Source organism: Saimiri boliviensis, chromosome 10 (genome assembly GCF_048565385.1).
Source record: "Saimiri boliviensis isolate mSaiBol1 chromosome 10, mSaiBol1.pri, whole genome shotgun sequence".
NCBI lineage: Eukaryota > Metazoa > Chordata > Mammalia > Primates > Cebidae > Saimiri > Saimiri boliviensis.
This window is the reverse complement of record NC_133458.1, coordinates 77,455,321-77,480,994: the sequence shown is the minus strand read 5'-3', so window position 1 is coordinate 77,480,994 and position 25,674 is coordinate 77,455,321. Positions and strand designations below refer to the sequence as shown.

General features: G+C 34.1%; 1 protein-coding gene across 9 annotated transcripts in view; it reads right to left on the bottom strand.

Annotated features, from left to right (window-relative positions):
* PHF14 (PHD finger protein 14) overlaps nt 1-25,674 on the bottom strand; it is a 211,521-nt gene that overhangs the window by 78,527 nt on the left and 107,320 nt on the right. The window contains exon 17 of one of the 9 annotated variants that reach the window (XM_010345751.3): nt 909-6,492. The exons of the other annotated variants lie outside the window; for them this stretch is intronic. Coding sequence (XP_010344053.1) covers nt 6,480-6,492 — 13 coding nt within the window. The 3' untranslated portion in view covers nt 909-6,479. Of the gene's footprint in view, nt 1-908; nt 6,493-25,674 lie in introns of those variants that run through there. 9 annotated transcript variants of the gene reach the window in all.

The window sequence follows — 25,674 nt, the reverse complement described above, 5'->3', positions numbered from 1 at the left end:
AAAGTTTTTACATACTGGCTTATCAGAAGACAATAACAAATATATGCTATTTAGAAATGACCTAATCCTTGCTGAGTCCTTCATTAATGATACCTTTCAGAATTACTTAGTCGACATGTGCAACTCTCATGTATTTGTGATGCATTCCAAAGGAAAAAGAATTTGCTTGTCAGAATTAGGGATTATAGGGAAGTTCTCTGAAGTTCTAGCTCACTCAACAGTAAATAAAAGCTGCAGCTTCAAGACTAAGGAGCAAAAAGAAGTAGTTAGTATGCTTAGGAACTGCCAAAATCCAAAAAAGGGGGAAAAAAAGAGCCAGTCTTAAAGTCAATAGTTTTGTTGATAAATAAATATACAAATATAAGCTCTTTGTAAAGAGGTCTCAAATTATTTCAGTGTGAAAAAATCTGGTTGCTTCTACGTTAGAATATTGAATTAAAACAATCTATAGCTTTATGTGCTAATCACAGAAACAACCTGATAAACACAAGTGAACTCTAGCAGAACTTGCAAGAATTAATAAACTCCAGACAAATGTAAGAGATACTATTAAGAACCCAAGAAATCAAAGAACAATGTGGATGGCCAAAATAGCAGCTTATTAATTTTATGCACACATTCCACTTTGTTATCTTTATCAAATTCTGTCACCCAACAAACTCTGGCTATGTTGCAAATTTAGACTATTTAAAAAACTCAAAAACCAAAAACTCATAGGCATCTATAAGCTGCAATGGAGTTAAAGTAGTTATTGACCAATTTTATTTAAGGTTTCTACCTTTATTTCTTACATAAACTTGGAAACACATGCAGCACATATATACGACATAGTTAACTTATCAAAATAAATAGTGAATAAAATGTTTTAAAAAAACTTTTGCAAAAGGAATCATTGACCCATAAAAGTATAGTGATATAAGACAATATACTTTATTAAATAACACAAATGTCTATGTCATAAAAACAGACTATTATGCCAATAGCACATTATAAAATAGGAAAGCAATGTCTTAAAATATTAAAAGAGAATATAAAATTAACCTGTAAAGAAACACTAAGATTTTTTTAATAAAATGAAAACTGGATGCTTAAAGAAGTATCATTTAAGCCTCTAGTAAACACTGTACACAATTACACTACAGGGCATAAAGGAATCCCAATTATAAGATAAAAGCAAACCTGATTAATTAGATTCTTACTAAATGCAACTTCCTAGGCATCAGATTAATAAAGAATATAGTTGTAAATAACAAGTAGCTTTATATACGGTCTTTTACACATTAATTAAAATGCAGTGACCAAATAAACGTAGTCTATATGTATGTAAATACTTACTTAGTACATGATTAAGAATAGCACCCTAAACAAAGAAGAGGGAAAAATGATTTATCTTTATATGTGCTATGATCCATATAACAAGCAATTAAGTCAGGTGTTTACCTGACTACTGAGAATATGCAAACAAGTAAAAAGCAGCAGCTGATTTATTTCGTCTTACACCTAAGAGACAGGCCTGAAGTCAGTGTTCCAAAGGGTTTCTTTAGCATCTCTAATTTCTAATGGATAATTGTATTAGAGGAATAAACTAAAACTACTTTTTAAAACTTAACTGAAAAAATTAAGTGCATCTCCTATGCAAATAATTCATAGCCACTTATAAGCTAAACTTGAGAAAGAAGCAAAATCCGTAACATAGACTTGAACAAGGGAATACACTTTTATGATCAAGTTGATTGTGATAATCACACTATTTTTCATGCCAATGGAACATTTTACTTATAGACCCTTAAGCTTACATAAAGCAAAACAATAAATGGACTCTGAAAATATAGACTATGATGTCTGTCCCCTTAAAAACAAATTATCCAGATAGTGTGTTGAATTTTCCAACTTTTTCACTTCTGTGTAAAAATTCCACACAAGAACGTTCAAGAATATTAGTCTTGAATATTATCATTACTTAACTAAAAATCTCACTAACATCTCAAACATCTATGCAAATCTATTAACAGGTAGTGATTATTTCATTGAATAGTGGCCAATAATTTCAATTAAACATCTTAATAGATGGAGAAAATACAAATTGTGGTCAATAAGTTACAAATAATACAAGCTTGCACAAAATTCTACATTCTACCGTACTGAATAACATTTAGTATCAATCAGTACAATATATTATTCCTTGTAATTTACAACAATTTTAGCGCAAATTACCTACATGACCTACATGAACACTTTCTATACAAAATAATTAGAAAATGTCTTTTAATTGTTTCACAAATATAAGACTAATGTGGAGGACTTGAACCTATTTCATTAATACCACTATAGATTTCTCTATCAGCCAATAATAAATGAATTAGTAAGAAAGACAAAAATACTCTTTACACATAAAAGTACACATAAAAATTAATTTTAAAAAATTGGAAACTTATTGGAATCCAAACCTATATTTAATAGTCACTTCAAGAGTGGGATCAGTTCAGTTAGCTATGTCTGCAGCAGCCAGATTACGATTAAATGGGAAACAAAAAAATGAAAGATGAGACAAAATAATTCATATAAAAATACCCAATAAAGTCAAGTACCTCTCCACAGCATGAGGCAAGGATCAGACATTTCCATACCTGAAACACGTCTGCTTTGTTCTTTAATAAACTGATCTCCATCTGCTCATGCCCTTGGAAATTTTTCAACAGTATAACCTGCTGTGCTCAAGCTCCAAGTAACTTTGTATTTCCTTGTTCATAATTAACTAATTATGTTCTAATCAATAGGGTAGATCCTGATTTTACAATGTAAATCAGATAAATGAGATAATTGCTGGGAGTCAATCTCATTTTATTTACAAAGCCCAGCATGTGCCTCCAATTTCATTACATTTTATGTACCTGAACAGCAGTGAATCTTATCAGCAGGCCTAAAGAAAGCCTTACAGTGGCCGGGCGCGGTGGCTCAAGCCTGTAATCCCAACACTTTGGGAGGCCGAGGCAGGTGATCACGAGGTCAAGAGATCGAGAGGTCAAGAGATCGAGACTATCCTGGTCAACATGGTGAAACCCCGTCTCTATTAAAAATACAAAAAATTAGCTGGGCATGGTGGCACGTGCCTGTAATCCCAGCTACTCAGGAGGCTGAGGCAGGAGAATTGCCTGAACCCAGGAGGTAGAGGTTGCAGTGAGCCAAGATCTGCCATTGCACTCCAGCCTGGGTAACAAGAGTGAAACTCCGTCTCAAAAAAAAAAAAAAAAAAAAAAAAAAGCCTTACAGTGAGCACTATGAGAAAGAGGCTTCCATTTTTATAGAGAAACATTTGCAAAGTATACCTATCTTAGAAATCACAATCCTTAATTTTATGTAAACTTACAAAGTGCTCATTCAGACAAGTAGAAAAATGATTCTGCCTTCATATGTCATGAAGTTCCAAGTTGAGTCTCTTAAACAAGTTTCAACTGCCGTGTTAAAATGTAAAAAAAAATTAATAATGTAAATATTCTACTCTGCAGGAGAGTCCTTCTGAATTCCTTGAATAGATTTTAGTGAAATATTCATAAAATATTCTCATATTGAGAATCAAGTAAAATAGTGGTGAGTTTTATGAAATATGTAACTTTGTTTAAAAACTGGTTTCCATTAAGTAATAGGATGTGAATACAGGGAAATAGAACAGAGTGTAAATATTTTTATTGTTTATTGGTCAGCAGTCTATTTTTAACATAAATATAAAATCGAATGAACACTCACGCAACAATGAATGACAATGATTTGTAAAAAATGCATAAATATAATTTCTAAAGTTAAGATAGATAAAGGCTAAGTTTTGTTTTCATGTTCAAACCTAATCTTAATTTCAAGTCTTTATAACAAAAGGGTTAGTGAATTGTGAACACAGGCTATGTTTATTGATTTCTTTCTGTATCTAAAATACTGCTGTTTCCATAGTCAGTGTAAAACAAACATTTATTTAAATTTATAAAATAAAAAAATGCATGTGTTGAAGATGGAATTACTAATTTCTAGAAGAAATTAGAGGAATCTAGAGGAAATCTAAGGGCCCTTTTAAGGAGATTTAAAAAGCACACTCCTTTGTCAATCAATGTTGAGCACAACACGATTTAAAAAAAAAAAAAATACTACCTAAAAATGGTTCTTAATGTGGTGTTCCAGGCCAGCAGCATCACCATCACCTGCGAATTTGCTAGAACTGCAAATTTTCTACTAAATCAGAAACTCAGGGGGAATGAGGAGGGAGTAATGTGGGTGGAGGGAGGATTTGGAGAGCAACAGGGTAGTCACCTGTGTTTTAACAAATTTTCCTGTGATTCTGATGCACAAAGTTCTAAGAACCACTACTTACTATTGTCATTCTTCTTGTATTTCAGAGACTTTCATTTCCTTCCTCATATGTTAATGTTTCTTCCTTTCCCTACTGTGTGATAAACAACCATCATTTACCTGATGTGCCATTATGTTTGACCATGAAATATGAATCACTTACTACGTATTTTCTTAAGCACATTATCAATTTTCTCCTTATAGCAGTTGGACCAATTACGGACAGGGAATAATTTTATGCTGTGGCTATAAGTGCATTTAAGAGATTATCCGGAGAAAGCACGCTGTTCTAGTTACTTCAAAAGTTCTCTTATTTCAACTTACTTTTTGCAAGGTCTATATCTTATGAATTTTGCAATTTTTATGTAAAACACATGACAAAGATTCTTAAGACTAGCACTAGCACCAAATGTTGAGTAGCATATCCACCACCACCAAAAACGCAAGATGGAGAATAATACAGTATTCTACTTAGAAACAAAGTGAAAGGGATTTTGATTAACAGTGATAACAAAACAAGGCCTAACGATTTTTCAAAAAACCTAAAATAAAGTAACTGCTAGTAATTTCTCACTAAACATTTAAAAAGGGCACGGTCTAATATATTAGTATATTCCACTTAGAAAGTGGCAATCTGTCGTTTCACTTAAAATCATTCAGAGTTCAGCAAAAGTAATAATTACCAACATTTCCTTAAGCTTATATAGTGATAACTAGTCTTATTCTTTAAAAAAAAAAAAAAAGTCTACTAGTTTTGCTAAAGATTATGAATATTTTCCCCCCAATGTTAGGAGATCCTTCAATAAGTTAATAATCTGTTTATATGTAATTTCACACACATTTTTTGTAATCAAACATTTCATCCAATCATAGGGTTCCTCACTGTAACTAGATTACTGGATTACAGCTGCTTTACAATTACAATTGCTTTTGATAATAACATCACCTACTCTATTCCTAAAGTTTAAACTATTTTCCACTGTCACTGTACCCAAAAATATGTCCAAAACCACATTTATTCATCAGAAAATTCAAAATTACATGTTGACAATTTACATGTATATGTGCATTTCAATTTCAGCAGAGTCTCTAAGTCAGTTCAAGATTGAGTGATGAAATACTCAACATATTTCTGCCGTTGACTTAAAACTGGATCATTAAAGCTTGAAGATCAAATTTTAATTCAGTATACCTCTGGAAAGATACAGATGTTGATGAAGATCTTTCTTTCGGCTGGTAGGTTGTATAGTCAATAATCTTTGTATCTCCCTCCTTATTTCCTAAGTTCATATTTAAGGTTGAGAAAAATAAAATTATACTGAACACAGAAAGTTTATATTAAAACAATAAGGACTGAATATATTTGGGGATTACTAGAAAATATCTAGAGATCAACACAGATATATTTTTATTCATGAGCTTAAAATCTGAAACTGTAAAAATTTCATGCTAATATTATTAATGATTTCACACTAGGACTAATAAGTCAAAAATAGAATGTCATATGTTTCACAAGTCTTTCACTTTTGCTGAATACTATAAATAGAAATAACGTCCAATATAAGAGTCTCTAGTTGTTTTACAATGCAGTACTTCATATATGAATCTATGTATTAAGTTGAAGGAAACAGAATAGCAGATTAATGGAATGCATTGTCTTTCTTGTTTGTTACTTGTATTGTTCAACAACAGGAAGTAGCATATTGTATTTAATAAGTCCCACAGGCTTTAGTAACTCTTGAGTAAGTCCAAACACTGTGTATCATCATTTGCCAAAGAAGCAAGAGGGAAAGACATTACTTTATAGGACAATTCTGATAAGACATGTATCCAGTTTTTTTCAACAATGCACATATCAAATGTTTCTGATGAGTGCAAAAAAGAAGAAAATAGGAAAAAAAAAATCCACACAGGCAAATCTATTGCCTTGTTATTCCAAGTAACAAACCAATCAATTATATGCTATCCAAACCTGACAAGCAAAAGGCAACTTTTTGCAGTGATAAGCTTATGGAAAGGACAAGATAGCTGTTCTCCTTTACTTTATGTACTCTATTGAGAGTTTAATCCACATTTTTAAAATCACACTTATAAAAGAGGTTTCCGGGATTGCCTCCGTGGATGAGCTGTGGCAGAGTTGGGTCTCATGAAGGGTATCTACACAGTAAAGTGATAAGAAAAGAACATTAACATTTAAAGATCATAGCAGCTCTGCACTGTCTTATGAAACATACTAACAAACCACAGTAGATTCAAATAACATATGATCTGGTCCAAAGAGACAGATACCCTAAACCTAAATGCCATGATCTTGTGTAGGTTCCTATTGGTTAAAATGGAACTATTTTTATCATTTGAAACACTGAGTTGCCTCCTCTTGTATTATTATTATTATTTTGGGTTGTCAAAGCTATATTTCTAAAGCAAAAACTATATATATATTAAAATGATGAAGTACTTATATTTATAAAAGGAAACATTTGATCAATAAATGTTTTTTAAAAATTGCAATTTGCTATTTTTCCATCAAATATGGCAATTTGACATTGCTTGAGAAAGCATGCAACTGTGCTGAAAACAAGCACATCTAATCAGTATGTGACAGTGATGGTTATACTCAAATACAGAGTCTCAAGGAGGAAATTTTCAAATAATTGTTATCCTTTGTGCCTATGCTGACTTTCTTTTAAAAAGACTATTTAGAAATATGTTAGGTTACAATTATTTGTTACTTTTGTGTCTTTATTTCCAGAGGACAAATTTTGGTGATTAGAAGTAAAATTTTTTGACTGGGGTAAACATAAAAATTAATCCTTTCCTTCAAACATTTAGATCTGTGAAGATGAAGTAAAAATGCCAAGTAGTCACACATCAGAGAAAAAGTTCATTTTTTAATATTAACAATTGGAGAGATGTGTTTAATGCTTCCAGGTTCCATTGACAAAAAGAAAGTGAAAAGTGGCACACAGACAAATAAGGCGTTACTGAGGAGAGCCATCATGCCAAATTGAATAACCTCCAAAGAAAGTAAAAACAAAATTGTAACCCGCCCCCCCTAAAAGAATACAAATGTGAAACATAGTTTTCAAAGAAATAACGTATTTATTTACACATGAGAAATAATAGAGTTGAATTCGCTTGTTAAATAGTAAGGTCACACATGCTAACTTTTTTCAGTGCTTCAGTCTCTAAGTGAAGAGCTTTTGAGCACATTCTGAATCTGATATTCTGAGAATTGTTTTGTCTGTAGTTTACTATTGGAAAAGTACAATGCAAGAGGAAGCAACCATATCATTTATAATAGTAACACAATTAACTCTAAATTACATGCACAAATAATGGAGAAGACAACTGAAAATACACATTTATATTTGACTTTGAAATGCATCTGAATATAGACACATCAGATATCATGGAAATTTGCTTTAAACCCCAATTAAATACAAATTGGTAAGCCAAGTTTGACAAAAACTAAAGAGCTATTGCTAATATCCCTAAATATCCTAAACTTCATTTAATATTCCAAATTTCCCTTAAAACTAGAATAAGTAGCATGACTTGTCTTGGCTCTTATCTTCCCAGGACAAAAAAACTGCACAGTATTTCAAATCAAAGATCAAGTTTGGGCATTGTACTTATTTCATATGCAGTTAGTAAGCAAATTATTGCAGGAAAAAAATTATTTTCTAAGGACTTCACTGATGCACACACCAGTAACTATCAATATATTTTATATCTTATATAGTTGGAATTACCTGTCAAGAGGAAGTATCTACTTCTCTTGCCCCAACAAAGTCAAGTATGCTAAAGCAGTGTAGTGCAGTGAGGCAGTATGCCTAATGATTAGTGCATGAACTGTATGGTTAAGACTGCCTAGACTCAAATTCCAATTCCACCATTTTCCTGTTGTATAATCTTGGGTAAGTAATTCTTCTCATTTTCCTCACCTATAAAATAGTAATGAAATCATTATCTATTTTATGCAGTTGTGAGGATTAAATGAGATAAAATGTGGAAAGCACTAGCACAATGACTGGCATATAAGCCCTCAACAAATCTTGGCAACTAATGTGAAGGCCAGTAGATTACATAATACACTATGGTAGTATTTTTCTGGAAGGAAAGAAATTATATTCTAATACACAGCTTAATTTACATTATATAATTTAAATATATAATTGGATCAATTTCTATTTCATGTTGCTTAGTGTCTATGTACCCCAGTTACCTCACTCTAAAATGGAGATATGTATACCTCATAGGATTGTTGTAAGAACTGAATGTGATAATAGAGCCAAAGATCAGAAAACATAGCCTGGGACACGGTAAACATTATGGTTACTGTAATTCCCAGGCCAAAATGACTTTAAAATAACATTTCGCTGGGGAAATCTATCAAATTTCGAAATTTGTATCCAGTCTTATTTTCAAATTCATTTCACCTCGTTTCATTATTATGTCTATTTCAAATGTCTATTTCATTTGTCCAAAAAATATAAAATCAATACAAATAAAAACCTTGCTATAAAAGTAACAGATGAAACAGAATACTTAATTTAAAAATAAAAGAAAAATCGGAAACAATATAGCTGGCTTCTCAACTAGTAGTTGGATTATACTTGTTTTGTATGACTCCAAGGGTTGAAATTTTTAAGTAAAGACATCATCAGCTTACTTAAAGAAATTGTCAATAGTCAATTGCCAATAATTCCTGCCAAGAGGGAGAAAGGGGCTTACAGTTCTATCCCTGACAAAGCTTGTTTCCTGCTGCTTAGTAGTGAGTCTAGGCAGATAAATCAAGTGTTAGAGGAATGGTGAGATTACAGACTTTATGATTTTTTTTGAAACTGTATATTTGTTTTGAAATCTCAGTTATATAATTTGAGAAAAAATAAAGTTAGTGCCTTCACGTTAAAGACAATGACCTTAGAGGTAACTTGATTCAAGGTCATTAATCTAGTCAATAGCAGAACTGTGGTGAGAGTCTCAGTCTTTCTGAATGATTAGGTATGTATGTAATATATAATCCTTCCCTTGTATAATTTAACAATATTAACACATTGCAATGGAAGATAAGTTAAAACTGCCAAAACAAATCTTACAGAAACAAATGTATAAAACGAGAAATATTTCACTGCTATACGTGCTTGAAATTATAATGTTTTTTACTCTAAAATTGTGTACTCCATAAATACCACACTTCACTATGTAATATATATGACATTCAGGCTTCTGTTTTCTTTAAATACAAATTACTTGAATATACTACATCTATTAAAAACTTTTTTCAAAATTTAAAAATCCAAACATTAGTAACATAAACCAAAAATATTTATGAATAATACAAAGGCACTTAAAGGTCTGATATTCTAATACAGATTTTAATGTCAAAGAATGTGATACAATAAATACTAAACGTGTTAGGCAAGTTAGCCATTCTACATGTCTAACAAAATCAGCAAATCAACTTAATTATAGAAAAAATATACTAAGTAAACATCTTTTAATTTAAATTTTATCAGAATACTACCTTAATAAGAAAAATTCAGTGGCAGCTGGGCTACATTCATTATCTAAAAATAAATATTTTGAAAATTAAACTTCTCTTCCCCAATTTTTACCAATAGAAAAGCATTTTTGAAAAGAACTTTTAAAAGTTATAGCACAAAATTGACAATTTTCTAATTCCTTCCTTAGAATCTAATATCTTCATGACATACAATGAAGCATCATTTGAAGTCTAAAGATATTTATCTTAAATCACTGATCCCTGCTTTTTATAAACCAAGGTCTAAAGCAAAAAGAAAAGATTCTTAGTGACAGAGATGGCCAAGTAACTTTTATGAACAAGAATGCAAAGCATTTAATTTTCAATCTTAGACTGATCTGTGTATAAGGCCTCTGTTAACCTAAATTGCTCAGCAAACATCTAAGACAGCCTTGGAATAATGGTATTTAGAGAATAAAGTAAAGAACAGTAGGGTGCTGAGGGGAATAAAGAAGAAAGAGAACACATGCCCTGCTCTGGATATTAGTGAGGACAATGGTGGACTTTCCACAATGACAGGAGTTCAAGTTCTGGCCATTTTATCAGGCTAGAGGCCACAAGTTTGGAGGAAGTGAGACATAGCAGAGCTGCAGAAACCAGTTATACACTAGCAATAAAAATGAGGAGAGGCAAGGCAGACAAACTGGGATCCCAGGGAGAGATAATCAGAATTGAGAAACAGAGAAAGAAGGCAAGAGAAAACAGCAAAGAAGCTAAGGTGAACAAAATAACATGGCAGAAAATAGAGGCCAGATACTGTAAAAGGTCTCAGGGAAGTCACAGGAATGAGAAAAGAAGAGAATGGGCCAAGAAATGTTGTAATAGAAAACCGTTCCCAAAATATTCTGATATTTTCAGCTTTCAAATTATATCCAAGGCTAAATTTTAAAAAATGTTTTGAACAGAATCATTAAAAATTTTTGAAGCAAATACATTCAGATACTGTAAGACTACAGGTGATTTAAAGTTACTTTTTAAATTTTTGTATATAAGGTTTAAATGTGTTCAACAGAATCTTTAAAAATTTTTGAATTGAAGTAAATACATTGATATACTGTAAGATTATAAGTGATTTAAACTTACTTTTTATATTTTTGCATATAAATTTTTATAATGAACAAAAACTTCTAAAATAAAAAATTTTCTACTCATGGTCCTTTAACTTTTTAAAAAAGACTTCTTTAAATGAATATTTTAGATTTACAGAAAAAAATCAAGTAATACATAGATTGAGATACACTCCCTCCTACCTACACACACATACACACAAACACACACAATACACACACCCCTTCCATTAAATTTAAATGGTGAAGTCTTCATATTCCAACCATGGGCAGTTTGACAGCTCAGAGCTAGAGACACATGAAGGAGACGATAGAAGAAGGAAGAAACAAGAGTGTGTGCACTTGATTGATTCGCATGCAGTACAATGATGTTAAACAAGTTGCTGAGTTAGACAATGAACTCTGAGAATGGGAAGTGAAGGCAAACTTTCAGATGAGGATTGAACTAGCCTGAACTCTGCCTCTAGCATTAACTGTGGTAAGGGAAAGTATTCAAACAATAGCTGCATAATAACACGGTGGGGATACTGCTAATGAAGTTCAAAAGCTAGGTAAATTTTTGAATAGCTGAGTATCTCAAATTTCTCCTACCCCTGAATCCTAATTCACAAAGAAATTAAATTGTGATTTCAAATAATAAAGGCCTACTACTATGTCTAATGGTTATCTCTGGTCATGATTTAGAAAACTGAGATTCTGATATCAATACCTATGACAGGTTAGTCATCTTAAATCTAATAACACTAGCTTTTATTGATAAAATATTATCTATTTTAGGTGTCATAATAATTCTCCATTGTGGCAATAGGAATAAAACACATTACAAAATTTCTAGTCTACTATCGTTGAGGCAAGATCAATGAAGTAAGTAGGTACTAAGATTAAATCTACTGAATTGACTGAAATCATCTGAAGATGAGGTTTCCCTCCCTAACCCACCACCAACAGTATAGTGATTAAGTCAAAATTCCAGAAAAATCTTTCGATGAAAACACCAGCAAAAATTAGAAAAGTCAAGAAACAACTTTACTTCCTATGTAGTTCCTTATTAATCACCATGACTATCCTGTGGGAAGATTATCTTGAGTTCTTTTTGAATGACTGTAAAAGCCCCATATACCCAAACAACTCTTAAAAATCCACTTTTCGTCTGGGCGCAGTGGCTCATCCCTCTAATCCCAGCATTTTGGGAGGCTAAGGTGGGTGGATCAGACCAGTTTGGCCAAAATGGTGAAACTCCGTGCCTACTAAAAATGCAAAAATTAGCCAGGAATCGTGGCAGGTGCTTGTAATCGTAGCTATTCAGAAGGCTGAGGCAGGAGAATGGCTTGAACCCGGGGGGGTGGAGGTTGCAGTGAGCCCTGATCATGCCATTGCACTCTAGCCTGGGTGACAGAGCGAGACTCTGTCTCAAAACAAAACAAAACAAAAACAACAACAACAAGAAAAAGACACTTTTCAAATCTGCTTAATCTTTTTTTCTTTTTTTTTGGGTCAAATCTGCTTTACAGTTGGCAACAACCAAATAGAGCTTTTAATAAAGTGTTAAAAGGGTGCTGGGCTCTGTCCAAGGCTAAAACAATATACAATATGAAATACCTGTCAATGGACTGGGAAATGGTATCCAGTTACCTTTCTCCTGTAAGCGGAGCTCTGAGGTCCACATGAGCATTTAAAAACTTTGGGGTAAGAATATCCTAAAGCGCAAGTATGTTTGATGATAGTTACTGATGAGGAGTAATTATGCAGGATGATCTTTACAAAATTCTCTTTCTCCTGTAAGTGAAACTGTAAAGGTCCATATACACATTAAAAAACTTTAGGTTAAGAGTATCCTGAAGTGAAAATATATTTGATGATAGTTACTAATGAGGACTAATTATGCAGGATGATCTTCTTTATAAAATACACAGATGGCCCTAAATGGTTTTAATCCCAGTTGAAGTTTACATGCAAATATCCATGCATGCATACACTCAGACACTGAAAAAGAATAAAAGCACAATGAACTTTGCATGACTGGGAAGACCATGTAATTAAGGAAGACCTCTTTATTCCTTATTTAAAATACACCTTCAAAAGTTAGCATTCTGACCAAGATATAAATCTCTTGGGATTCTCACTGGGCTAAACATCACAGCACTTTGAAACAGAATTCCAAGTTATGAATTCAGGGTATAGCCCCAAAGCTAACCTTCTATATACAGGTTATATATATATATCCCCTGACTAAAGAAGAACTGGAAAAAGATCAGTCTCCAATTTCAAAGGTGATGAGAGTAGGGTAAAAAAAAAAAATCTACAGACTCAAGGTGAGGCTTTATCTCAAACTCCAGTTGAAATGTCCAGGATGATGCTTGATATTTACATTATATAGGGATTATCATTTGCAGGTTATTACAGGAATGCCTCATTTGAAACGCAGAAAATAGAAAATTATTTGACAATTTTTTTCACTTTTCCCAATTTAGTAGATAACAAATACAGTTTAAGATGCACTGAAAACGCATTTATTCATTATATTCAACAGATGCTTGAGAGTATTAGGAATTAATTCTCCCAGGAAACCCAGGTTGAGAAAAGCTGATCTTAATTTCCATCCACTTCTAGGGATATAGGATTAAATGAAATGCCCCTGACTCTCAAAAAAAACTGGGAAATATTTCAGCAAAAAGTTCACAGAGGAAATTGAATTAACTACAGAATAATGAGCCATCATAACCCTAGAGCAAATTATTTTTTGAGAAGCAGCACAGCCTCATGCTTAAGAGTACAGATTGTGGAGAAGTAGTCCCTAGATTAAAATCCCAGCTCTGTTAGTATCAGCCTGAGACCTTAAGAAAATGACTTAATCTCCACGTGCCTCAGTTGTCTCATTTATAAATGTAAATAAAAACAGTAACCACCTCGTAGAGTTTAAGGATTAAATAAGTATATAAAATAATTAAAACAATGTCTGGCATATGGTTGTGGTAAATGCTTAGTATAAACACTTATCTTCACTATGAGTTCAAGTACAACTACTCTTACTATCAATATAATTTTTTCTACTTTACGACTACTGTTATTACTATAAAGCTGAAGATAGTGATTACTGGTAGTTGACTTGTGTTCCCTCAGGCTCAGTAGATTTTCTGAAGTTTCTTTATCCAGCTTCTGGCTAGAATGGAAAAACAATAACAACAAAAACAACTGGAAATAACAATGCTTCTATCCAAACAAGAAAAAAACAAGATAAACTACACAACTGTAACTTCCGGGAGCCATCAGAGAGCTGAGGTCCCAGGCCAACCAAGTGGCCTGAAATCCAAGGAAAGATAGGTGCCATGAAAGAGACTGATCCAAGCTCTGCATCACCTGTGGCAGAGCATGAGAGGAAGAGATGCTCAGCACTATTCACATGAGTAAGAATAATTCAGTTATGAATTTTAAAGGTTTCCTCAAGATCAAATGTTGGCTAATATCAGAGTCCAGAAGCCTTGGGAGCCACAGCCCCTGGGATGGTTACCTTCACTCACAAACTTTTTCCCATGAACCTTGTGGTAGGTTGAATAACAATCCCCAAAGGTCCATGTTCTTTTTTTTTTTTCTTGTTTAAAATATTTTATTCTTTAATTCCCAATGAAACAAAACTCCCCAGCACAAAAAGATACTGTCTTATATTTACACTCTAATTTTAGAAGAATAAAGTAAATGTCAATGAAACAATTTCATTTTAAGTAGGATTTGACAAAGAAGAAAGGGAAGAAAAAGGAGGGCAAGGAGCAGATTAAAGGAAAGAAAAGGAAGAAAAGAGCAGTTTTCTACACCAGGGAATATTTTCACCTTGATACAGAGTCAGCACAATGTATTTTAGTTCTCAATTTTATAATAATCCCTGATGTTACTGGGAAGAGTCCACGTTCTAATGCCCTGAACCTATGATTACGTTACCTAGTATGGTAAAAGGGATTTTAGAAACATGATTAAGGATTTTGAGATGAGGGGATTATTCTCTATTTTCCAGTGTGCCTGATATACTCACAGGAGAGAGTACTTATAAGAGAGAAGTAGGAGTCAGAATCAGAGAGATAAATAGATGTGACTATATAGCTGCAAGAGGTTGGAGTGATGCAAGGAAGGGATCATGAACTAAGGAGTGCACAACACCTCTGATGCTAGAAAAGGCAAGAATATGGGTTCTACCCTCAAACACTCTAGAAGAAACCAGCCTTGCCGACCAACTGAAACTGGTTTTGGACTTATGTCTTCCAGAATTGTGAAAAAATTTTGTGTTGTTTTAAGCTACCAAATTTATGATAATCTGCTCCAACAGTCATAGTAAACTAACAGACACCTCCACCAGGTACTCAAGAAAATGATTCAGGCCGGGCACGGTGGCTCAAGCCTGTAATCCCAGCACTTTGGGAGGCCGAGGCGGGTGGATCACAAGGTCAAAAGATCGAGACCATCCTGGTCAACATGGTGAAACCCCGTCTCTACTAAAAATACAAAAAATTAGCTGGGCATGGTGGCGCGTGCCTGCAATCCCAGCTACTCAGGAGGCTGAGGCAGGAGAATTGCCTGAACCCAGGAGGCGGAGGTTGCGGTGAGCCGAGATCGCGCCATTGCACTCCAGCCTGGGTAACAAGAGCAAAACGCCGTCTCAAAAAAAAAAAAAGAAAATGATTCAGACAAGGTGGGCCATTAGAAAGAGCATTCACTGGCCAGTGGTATAGACCTGGAGAAGGGTAGCAGCCACTATGGTGGGAAAGACTCAAAGTCTCACCCAGACCCTTCTCCTTTAAGGAATAAAAGCCATTATGTCAATAAAAGAAAGGCTGTAAAACCTTGTTACCACACAGGGCACAGAGCAATCTCACTGTGAAGAGAAAAAAAAATATGTAAGAGGAAAAAAAATCCTCCTCTACTCCTAGAGAAGTGACAGGAAACATTTCTGGGCCCAGTATACTACACCTATATCCTTTAAAGGCATCCTACCCATGATAGTTAGAAGGGAAGTCTCTAACAAGATTTGCCAAAGATGCAAGCCAGAATAAGGCTGCCATAGGAAAAAGGGCCAGGAACACTGAAAAATGCCTAACTCGAGAACTACGGTTGTCATTCTCTGGAGGCTGAAGACTGAGTTTGAATGAGGAAAACTAAGAACACCCTTGGCTGATACCACCAGACCAGCAAGCACTGAGTAACATGTGACAGCAGTTTACTGCTAAGTAAGAGGAAAGATAGTGGAATGGGGCTTCTTCAGTAGCACAGGCATACAGAGAAAGGTGAAATTTAACAGGGGAGTACAAATGCCAAAAAGCATTCTGGCATTACAACCTCACATAGGCAAGAGTAAAGAAATGTGAAGTCTTGTGGTACCCTGAGGTAAGCAAAGCAACAAGAAAATATAAGCCTAGCTCAACTCTAGATTAAATTGACTCAACTCCTCCACACTAAAAGCCTTGAAAAATAACAGGTGTGCCTTTTTCAGGCATAAGTATTCTATTCAACTCATGATGTACAACATTCAAACAAAAGCTATGAGGCACATAAAATGAGAAAGAAAGAAAATCCACTGTCAAGAAACAAAGCTATCAGCAGAACAAACTCTGGGATGATGGAGGTACTAGAGTTGCAATTAAACTATAAATCATTAACAAAAATACACATGGAAAATCCTCCAATATGTGGATATGAAATACACTTCTAAATAACTCATGAGTTAAATAGAAAGTCATAAGGAAAATGAGAAGTATAGAGTCTAAAGCAGGCGTCCCCAAACGTTTTACACAGGGGGCCAGTTCACTGTCCCTCAGACCGTTGGAGGGCCGCCACATACTGTGCTCCTCTCACTGACCACCAATGAAAGAGGTGTCCCTTTCTGAAGTGCAGCGGGGGCCGGATAAATGGCCTCAGGGGGCTGCATGCGGCCCGTGGGCCGTAGTTTGGGGACGCCTGGTCTAAAGCCTGAAAGCTAGTTTTGCTTGGCAGGGCTGTATCACACTTTCTGACTATAGTGAAAACAGAGATCACTGTCTCAGGGAGATCATAGATACAGTGCTATTTTAGAGCAACCTAGAATGTTGCTAGGCCAATCTGGTTCAAGGGTCACTATTTGGGGAAATAAACAATCTTTAACTGGTCTGTTATTTTACATGTAGAGCTTTTAATAATTTTGAGTTTATCAGCAAATTAGGCTTCAACATTTCATAATATCATTTTGGCAAAGACAACTGTATCTCCTCCTTAAAGGCTCCAAGAGTCAATGACCAGGTTCAGCTAGTAAAGAATGGAGCTTTAGTCTCATGACATCTTCACATTAGGACAACAAAAAGAGAATTCAAAAAGCAATTTGTTGGGTTTAGATGAGTTATATGTGCGGCATATGCAAAAAAAGGCATGGGATACTTAAACTCTGAGGTACCATTTCTAAATTGTTCACCTACTGATTCGGAATCTTCAAGAATGAGATCCAGGCATGTTTTTGTTTATTTTTCTGTAACTCCTTCTACAGGTGATAGGTATTTTTGCATCTCTAGCCAAGCTGAGAACCACTATCGTAGGACTTTAACTTAAAGGGCTTAATGCATAAAGCAGTGATTGTCATAGTATAGTTTCCAGACCAGCAGTATCTGTGTCACTTGGGAACCTGTTGGAAATACAAATTCTTGGTCACCACTTCAGAATTTTATAACAGAAACCCTTTAACAAGACTTTCAGGTGATTCAAATGTACCCTAATGTTTAAGGACTACTGTCTTAAAATAGAGCAAATTCTGCTGGGATGAAGGTAACCACAAAGGAAAAGGAAAATAAATAAATACAAAACAGATAAAGGGGGTAAAATACTAATCACAATTATTACACAACTTTAAAGTGAATCAGCTGACATACAACTAAGCAGAGATAAGTATTACTTATACACACATATTTCGGTCAGCAAAATAAAGCTTAAAAATGGTAGAGTATTAAAATCTCATCTTTAGGCTCGGCTACACGATAATTAAATTTCTCTGAGTTGGCTTGTGACTCAAATAAACCAAGGACATCTACTTAATTCTTTCAGGTGTTCAGTTCTTACAGAACATGATTTCCTTTTCCATTTGACCTCTTAAGATCATTAGCTTGTACCCAAGGCCCCAATCTACCTGCTCTCTTAAACCTACATCACACATGACTCATATGGGCCCACCTTGTATCTTTATTCACATCTGTTTATTCCCTTGAAGAATTTGCTACCTCCTAACTCAATCTCCTAAAACCTACTCACACTTCAAGATTCATTCACCTGTCACCTTGGTTTATATGAAGACTTCTCCTTTATCCTTTTAGGAATGACTCCATGATCCTATGAATTCTTCTGTCTTTATAGACTCTCTACATAACAATTTAAAGTATAAGTAAGTGAATGTCTTTTCGTATCTTTAATATTAAATAGATTCAATAGTAAATCTGGTGAGAAGAAACAAACATAGGAATCTTATTTTTAAAGGGAAAAACTAGATTCCATAATTTCTTTACAGTCACAAGCTTCAGAAAAAGTCAAACAAATCTTCAATGTGCTCAATGCTCTACATGAAACTCAACTTTTCTTTAAAAAAAAGATCTACATTTACAGAACATGTCACAACAAGGTCCTTGATATTATCAGGCAAATTTGCAGTTCTTTGATAACTGACATAAATGAGTAACTTGAAAGAAGAAAAATATGGGTCTGGAAGATTTCAGTCACTTATAAGGGAAGTTATTGACTGATGTAATTTCACTTGCTTGTGACTAAATCCCATTGATTTAGTCCTTTGTAGGCCTATCTTACTTGTGTAGCTATCTTGTCAGTTTGATTCACTGGGCAATCAGAGGGAGTGCCTACCAGTTTCATCCAAAGTAGAACCTCTCCTCTTGCTATGATTCATAGAGAACATACTTAAAGAATTACTTTCAGGTAGTTTGCTCAATCACTTCTCACAGAGCTCAACTGCTTGCCTATTTATGAATTAAATCACACTTAAGGTCCATGGCTTCATGTGTAATCTTAAGTATAAAAAAATGACACACACATAAAGAATGCATGAACAGGCCAGGCATGATGGATCACGACTGTAATCTCAGCACTTGTGAAGGCTGAGGTAGGCAGATAACCTGAGGTCAGGAGTTCGAGACCAGCCTGGCCAACATGGAGAAACCCCATCTCTACTAAATATACAAAATTAGCTGGGTGTGGTGTTGCATACCTGTAATCCCAGCTACTCAGGAGGCTGAGGCAGGAGAACTGTTTGAACCCAGGAGGCGGAGGCTGAGGTAAGCCAAGATCATACCTTTGCACTCCAGCCTGGGCAACAAAAGTAAAACTCCATCTCAAAAAAAAAAAAAAAGAATGTATGAACAATTCTACACTAAAGTCACATCATAAGGTCACAATTTTAATAGTATATTCATGAGGCAATTATCAACCATTCTAATATTTTCCTCTTCTACTCATAATACTTTTCTCAAACTTGCCTAAGTATTTTAAGAATACAGACATATGTTAAGTGCCTCATTAAAAAATGTTTCCAGAGTTCTGAGTTGCACTTTCTACTTTTTTTTTTTGTCCTTTTTGTGAAGAATGGGGTCTCCCTATGTTGCTCAGGCAGTCTTGAACTCCTGGGCTCAAGCTGTCCTCCTACCTCTGCCTCCCTCTAAGTGGTGGGATTACAGGTATGAGCCACCATGCCCAGCTGAATTTCACCTTTTAGAGAAACCATGATGTGTTGAAATACAATCCAAAAGAAAACCGTAAGAATTAAGAACACAGTATCTATGAAAGGCAGAGAAAACTGGATTATTCACTTTTTTGTCCCTAAATTTTTCTCTTGCTTTTACCAAAGAACTAAAGGTAGAATGCAAAAACAAATTTTGGTTAAGTAAGAGCATGCCCTTGCTTTGGACAAAATTAAATATTATGATAATGATATGGATAAATGACATCCATATGATTTATGTATTTAATAAAATGATTATAATAATCAATATGGATAAATGAAAAAGGAACTGCATTGGGAAGAGATAAATTCTGGACTTGATAGTTTAATTTTCAGATAATAATACATCCAAGAAAACAAATTTTAGAATAAATTTTTTTTTGAAACTTTACAGAATTTTAAGGAAAAAAGTCCAGGTGACACTAAATAAATCTTTTAAAATTTATGGTAAATCATTTGGGTTACACTAATAAAATTAGTGTAATTTTAATTTAATAAATTTAGTGTAATCCAAAATCATAGTGATAAAAACAATAATCATAGGCAGCTAATTCCAAATCTATTCTTCCTTACTCTAGAGATCTACAGGGTAAGCAAGGCAGTATTTTTAAAGTATCATTTTGTACATCTATCTATCTATCTATCTATCTATCCATCTATCTCTCTATCTCCCTCTCTACTTACCTACCTACCTAACCTATCTATCTCTTTTTCTAAATGTGATGTACTTTCAAAGAATATTTTAATGGCTGCTATTGCATTTAAAAGCAGTTTCATGTTAATTAAATGAAACAAGTAGACTGCTAACCAGTATAAAAAAAATTTATAAAAACAAAGTAATGGCCGAGCGCAGTGGCTCATGCCTGTAATCCCAGCACTTTGGGTGGCTGTGGTAGGCAGATCACTTGAGGGCAGGAGTTTGAGACAAGCATGGCCAACATAGTGAAACCCCATCGCTACTAAAAATACAAAAATTAGCCGGGCATGGTGGCAGGCACCTGTAATCCCTGGCACTAGGGAGGCTGAGGTGGGAGAATTGCTTGAACCTAGGAGGCAGAGGTTGCAGTGAGTTGAGATGGTGCCACTGGACTCCAGCCCGGGCGACAAGAATGAAACTCTGTCTCAAAACAAACCAACCAACAAAAATATATTACGATAAAGGAAAAAAAAAAAAAAAAAAGGATAGAATCCAGAGGACTAGTAGAAAGATTAGCTTTAGAAAGAAAACAGAATCACCAAGAAAGGAGAGGGAAGGGTGGCAAAGAGTACACATTTTTGTGTGCTGACCTTTGTTTCCTACGTGAAGTAGCTGAGGTCATTTGTTAAGCATGAAGGAAGAAGAGAAGTGATGGGGTCAGAAGCATAAAGAGAATGGAAAAATGTGTTGTCAGGCATGAAAGTTCAAGCTGACTAGGAAAACAAGAAGAGACTGTCAGACAACAATGAGAGCCTAGTTTATAATGATCCTTGGCAAGTTTGAAAAGACATACATATAAAAAAGTCAATGAATTGTTTGTGCCTCAGTGAATATATCCTTAAACCTTATTTAGTATAAAGCATAACTAGTTGAAATTGCATACACAAAAAGCTGATAATTTTAATGTTTTGAGGAAGAGATTTGATGTTTATTTCATCTGAATATGAGTTGCCCTACTCAGTGGCTGTTCCTGATAAAAGGTTTGTCTTGGTTTTTATCTGCTGTGGTTGGCTAAAAGTTATTTATATCTAATTAATTAACCTTTGCATATGTCTGTGGTCAAAATGAAGCTCTACTTAAATGTTACATTCATGAGATTAACATACTTAAAATGTTGTTAAAGAATTTTATTTTATTCAGACTCCTACCATCCTAAAACAATACCATGCTCATTTTTTGCTCCCTTCTAATCTCTAGCCCTTAATATGTAACAATTTAGTGGCATATATTTAGGACATAAAACAGATTTCTTCATTTCTATGTAAATATTTTATAACCTATAAATCTATAAAACTTACATAATTTGTAATACTGATTTGCTATAGTTTATCACTCTCACCTATACAATGTTTTCAGTTGTTTTTATTTGGGCAGTTACATGTTTTTGGTGGGGATAATTTTCCTACTATAACTATTGCAATAAATGTCTTTTTATATTAGCATTTCTTTCTTTGACTATTTCCTTATGATAAATTCCCAGGTGGAGGGCTATTATGATCTTAAAAAAATGTTCACAACTAACAAAACCAGAACAGTAAGAAAACAAATTCTTCCTTAAAATGAAAAGGCAGGATTATAAATGAAATACATTAAATGTATAAAAGACATTTCAAAATGGCTGAAAACCAAAAATACTCTGTTATTTTCATTAGTTATTAATGTATAAAAATTTGACAATTTCTCATGTTGGGAAATAGGTCAGAGCGTGTGCAGAGTGTGTGTGTGTGTGTGTGTGTGTGTGTGTGTGTGTGTGTGTTTATGTGTATGTGAACAATACACATTATCTTCTGAAGTTAATACAGTCTGCCCTCCATATATGTGGGTTCTGCAGCAATGGATTCAACCAACCGTGGATAGAAAACATTTGGGGGAAAAAAATCCAATAAAAAATAGCAATACAACAATAAAAAATAATACAAATAAAAATATAGTATAACAACTATTTACATAGCATTTACATTTTATTAGGTAGTATAATAAGTATCTAGAGATAATTTAAAGCATACAGGAAGATGTGCATTGGATATATGCAAACATGATAGCATTTTACAGAAGGGACTTGCGCATCTTCAGATTTTGATATCCAGGAGAGGTCCTGGAACCAATGCCCCACGGATGTGGAAGGAGGGCTCTAATAACAATAACTCTGCAAAGTTATATTTTATACTGAAATGAAACAAAGTGGACTGTTCTACAAATCAGAACTTGTAAAATTATGTTTTATAAACAATAACTGTCTTGGGTAACTTTTAATTGTGAGTTTCAAATTATACATTTTTAAATCTTTTTGCCCCCATTCAACTTCTTAAAATAATCATAATTTTCCTATATTATTTCTTTATTAATACATATTTCCAAATGTTTACTCAATGCCAGAAGAGTGACAGAGTCTCATATATGTGTCCATGTATATTACACACACACAACACACATATATGAAGTAAGAGCCAAATGAAATCACATAGAGATTATTAAGTGAGAAGACCACTGGGAATCAAATAAATAATTGTGGTTATAATCCACAATATAATCAGCAATAGTCAGTAAAAAGAGTAATTGCATGGGTAAAGATTCCTTAGAAGTCAATCATTTGAGCAAAGCCAAAGATTATGGCTCAATATCATAGTACCAATATCTAAAACAACAACAACAACAACAACAACAACAAACCTAATCAAGAAAGAAGGGCAGGGTTTTCTATTACCATAAAGTCATCCCGGAAAGCTTTAGGAGTTAACAAATTTCTTTCAGAATAGAGTGAAAAGGGGACTCAGGCACTTTACAAAGTAAAGTATACCCTTATTTCTTTTATGCTGCCCAAAACTAGATTAAGATGTAGTAAGATCTAATTTAACTGACTTGATATTACCCAAACAGTAAAAATTAGCAAAAACTAATAGTACATACATATTTTTAGACTGAAGATAACTCAGAGATTTCAATGAAATAGGTACTACCCTTTGAAACCCAAGAGGATTGACAATTAAGGGTAATAAAACTCAAGTAAGAATTTAAAATGTATCACACATGTAGAACAAAGCCATGAAAACAATGAATTAAATTACTACATAAATTATATTAAAATGAAGGATGACAAAAACTACCATTCCAATCGAACCAAATTTCAATGTTTTATATATAAAAATAACATAGCTAAGCCAAGATCCCATTAATAGCTGATCATTATAACTCTTAAAATATTAAATAAGTAGCACTAATTAAAATCCACAGATTCTTGTTTCAACTTGGTTATGTACTCCGGGGATACTATGTGCTAAGCATTGGCTTGGGACCTGGAACATTAAAATTAATTTAATTATTAAAAATTAGTGCTTACATACTAAGAATCGTAGACTGACCAGGACATATGGACTAACTGTAAGTGATTGAGAAACCCTCCCTCATCCTGGAGAAAAAGATGAGGTTATTTCAGATAGAAGGTATAACATAAAGTATAATAAAAACAAGATGGCATAAAAGCAACAGGTTAGTTTTAGAGAGGAAAAAAGACAGACTCATGCTGAGTTTGGAGGACCTTATAAGCCATGCTATAAAGTTTAGATTTACCTTGCAAGAAATGGGAAGCCTCTGGACAAATTTAAGTACAACAGTACCAAATTCATGCTTTAATAAGACAACTGGGTACTACAGACTAGAGGCAATCAAACTAGAGGTGTTGGCTATTGCAACAGTCTAGGAGAGAATTGATGAAGAAGAGTAAGCACTATATATTTTTATTCATTTAATCCTCACAGCAATTCTACAGGTAAAAGTGACTGTTATCCTCAGTTTACATTTGAGGAAAATAAAGCACAAAGATTATGTAACTAGAAAAGTTACAACTAGTAAGTGCTGGGTGAAAATCTGACCCCAAATAACTAGGCTCCAGAATCCAAGCATTTAACCACTTTTTTTTTTTTAACTACTATGGCTACTGATAAGAACCAGGGTAAAAAACTGTACTAATCAGTAGCAAATCCCAGCACTTTAGAAGGACTGCTTGAATCTAGGAGTTCAAGACTAGCCTGAGCAATACAGTGAGACCCTGTCTCTTAAAAAAAGAAACATAAAAATTTGCCGAGCCGGGCGCGGTGGCTCAAGCCTGTAATCCCAGCACTTTGGGAGGCCGAAGCGGGTGGATCATGAGGTCGAGAGATCGAGACCATCCTGGTCAACATGGTGAAACCCCGTCCCTACTAAAGGTGCAAAAAATTAGCTGGGCATGGTGGCGTGTGCCTGTAATCCCAGCTACTTAGGAGGCTGAGGCAGGAGAATTGCCTGAGCCCAGGAGGCGGCGGTTGCGGTGAGCCGAGATCGCGCCATTGCACTCCAGCCTGGGTAACAAGAGCGAAACTCCGTCTCAAAAAAAAAAAAAAAAAAAAAAAAAAAAAAATTTGCCAGACACACACCTGCAGTTACCACACTCCAGCCTGGGCGATGACACTGTGAGACCTTATCTCAAAATTTAAAAAAAAGAAAAAAAAAAGAAAAGAAAAAACAGTGTTTTAAGGAGGAAGGTTGGTCACCAATGTTTAACGTCGAAATTGGGTCAAATTTAGAAAACTAAGAAACTATTAAATTTAGCAATTCATTATTCACCACTGACGTCTACAATAGAAACAATGATTTTTGCGTTTAGAATTGATCACCAAACAAGTATACAACAACCTCAAGATCTAACACATGACACAGAAAGTTACATCAATGACAGCTTCAACATGTTTTCAGTCCTGATATTCAAAAATTCACAAAATAGAGCCTCTGAAAACTAATTAGTTGTTTTAAATCAATGGAAGAATATGACATTCTGGTAAAGCAAAACAGTATTTTTATATTAAGCTAATATCACAATGTGTAATTAAAAATAATTTTTAGATGATACAGTATCTCAGTACATCTTTAAAACACGTCAAGAAAACCTGTACCTAAATCAGCTATAGGGCTAAGACACAATTTGCCTTTCCTGGCTAATGTACCTGTTGTCTATTTTGTAATATACCAAATTTGTTTTTATTCATTCAGACATAAATACCACAACATAGAAAAAGATAAATTTCTATTTGGAAACATACCATTAGCAATAAAGCAAAAACAAACAAAAAAACCCCGACAACCTCAAAGAAAATATCTGCAACTTATACAAAGATATGTAGTAAACTCATTTTTAAAAAAGAAAAAAAAAATCTCCAAATATAAAGTGGCACAGGGTATGGAAAGGTAATTCACAGATACGAAAATCCAAACTGTTCATCAATATATGTTCAACCCAATTGTTATAAAATATAACAAAAATGCGAATTTT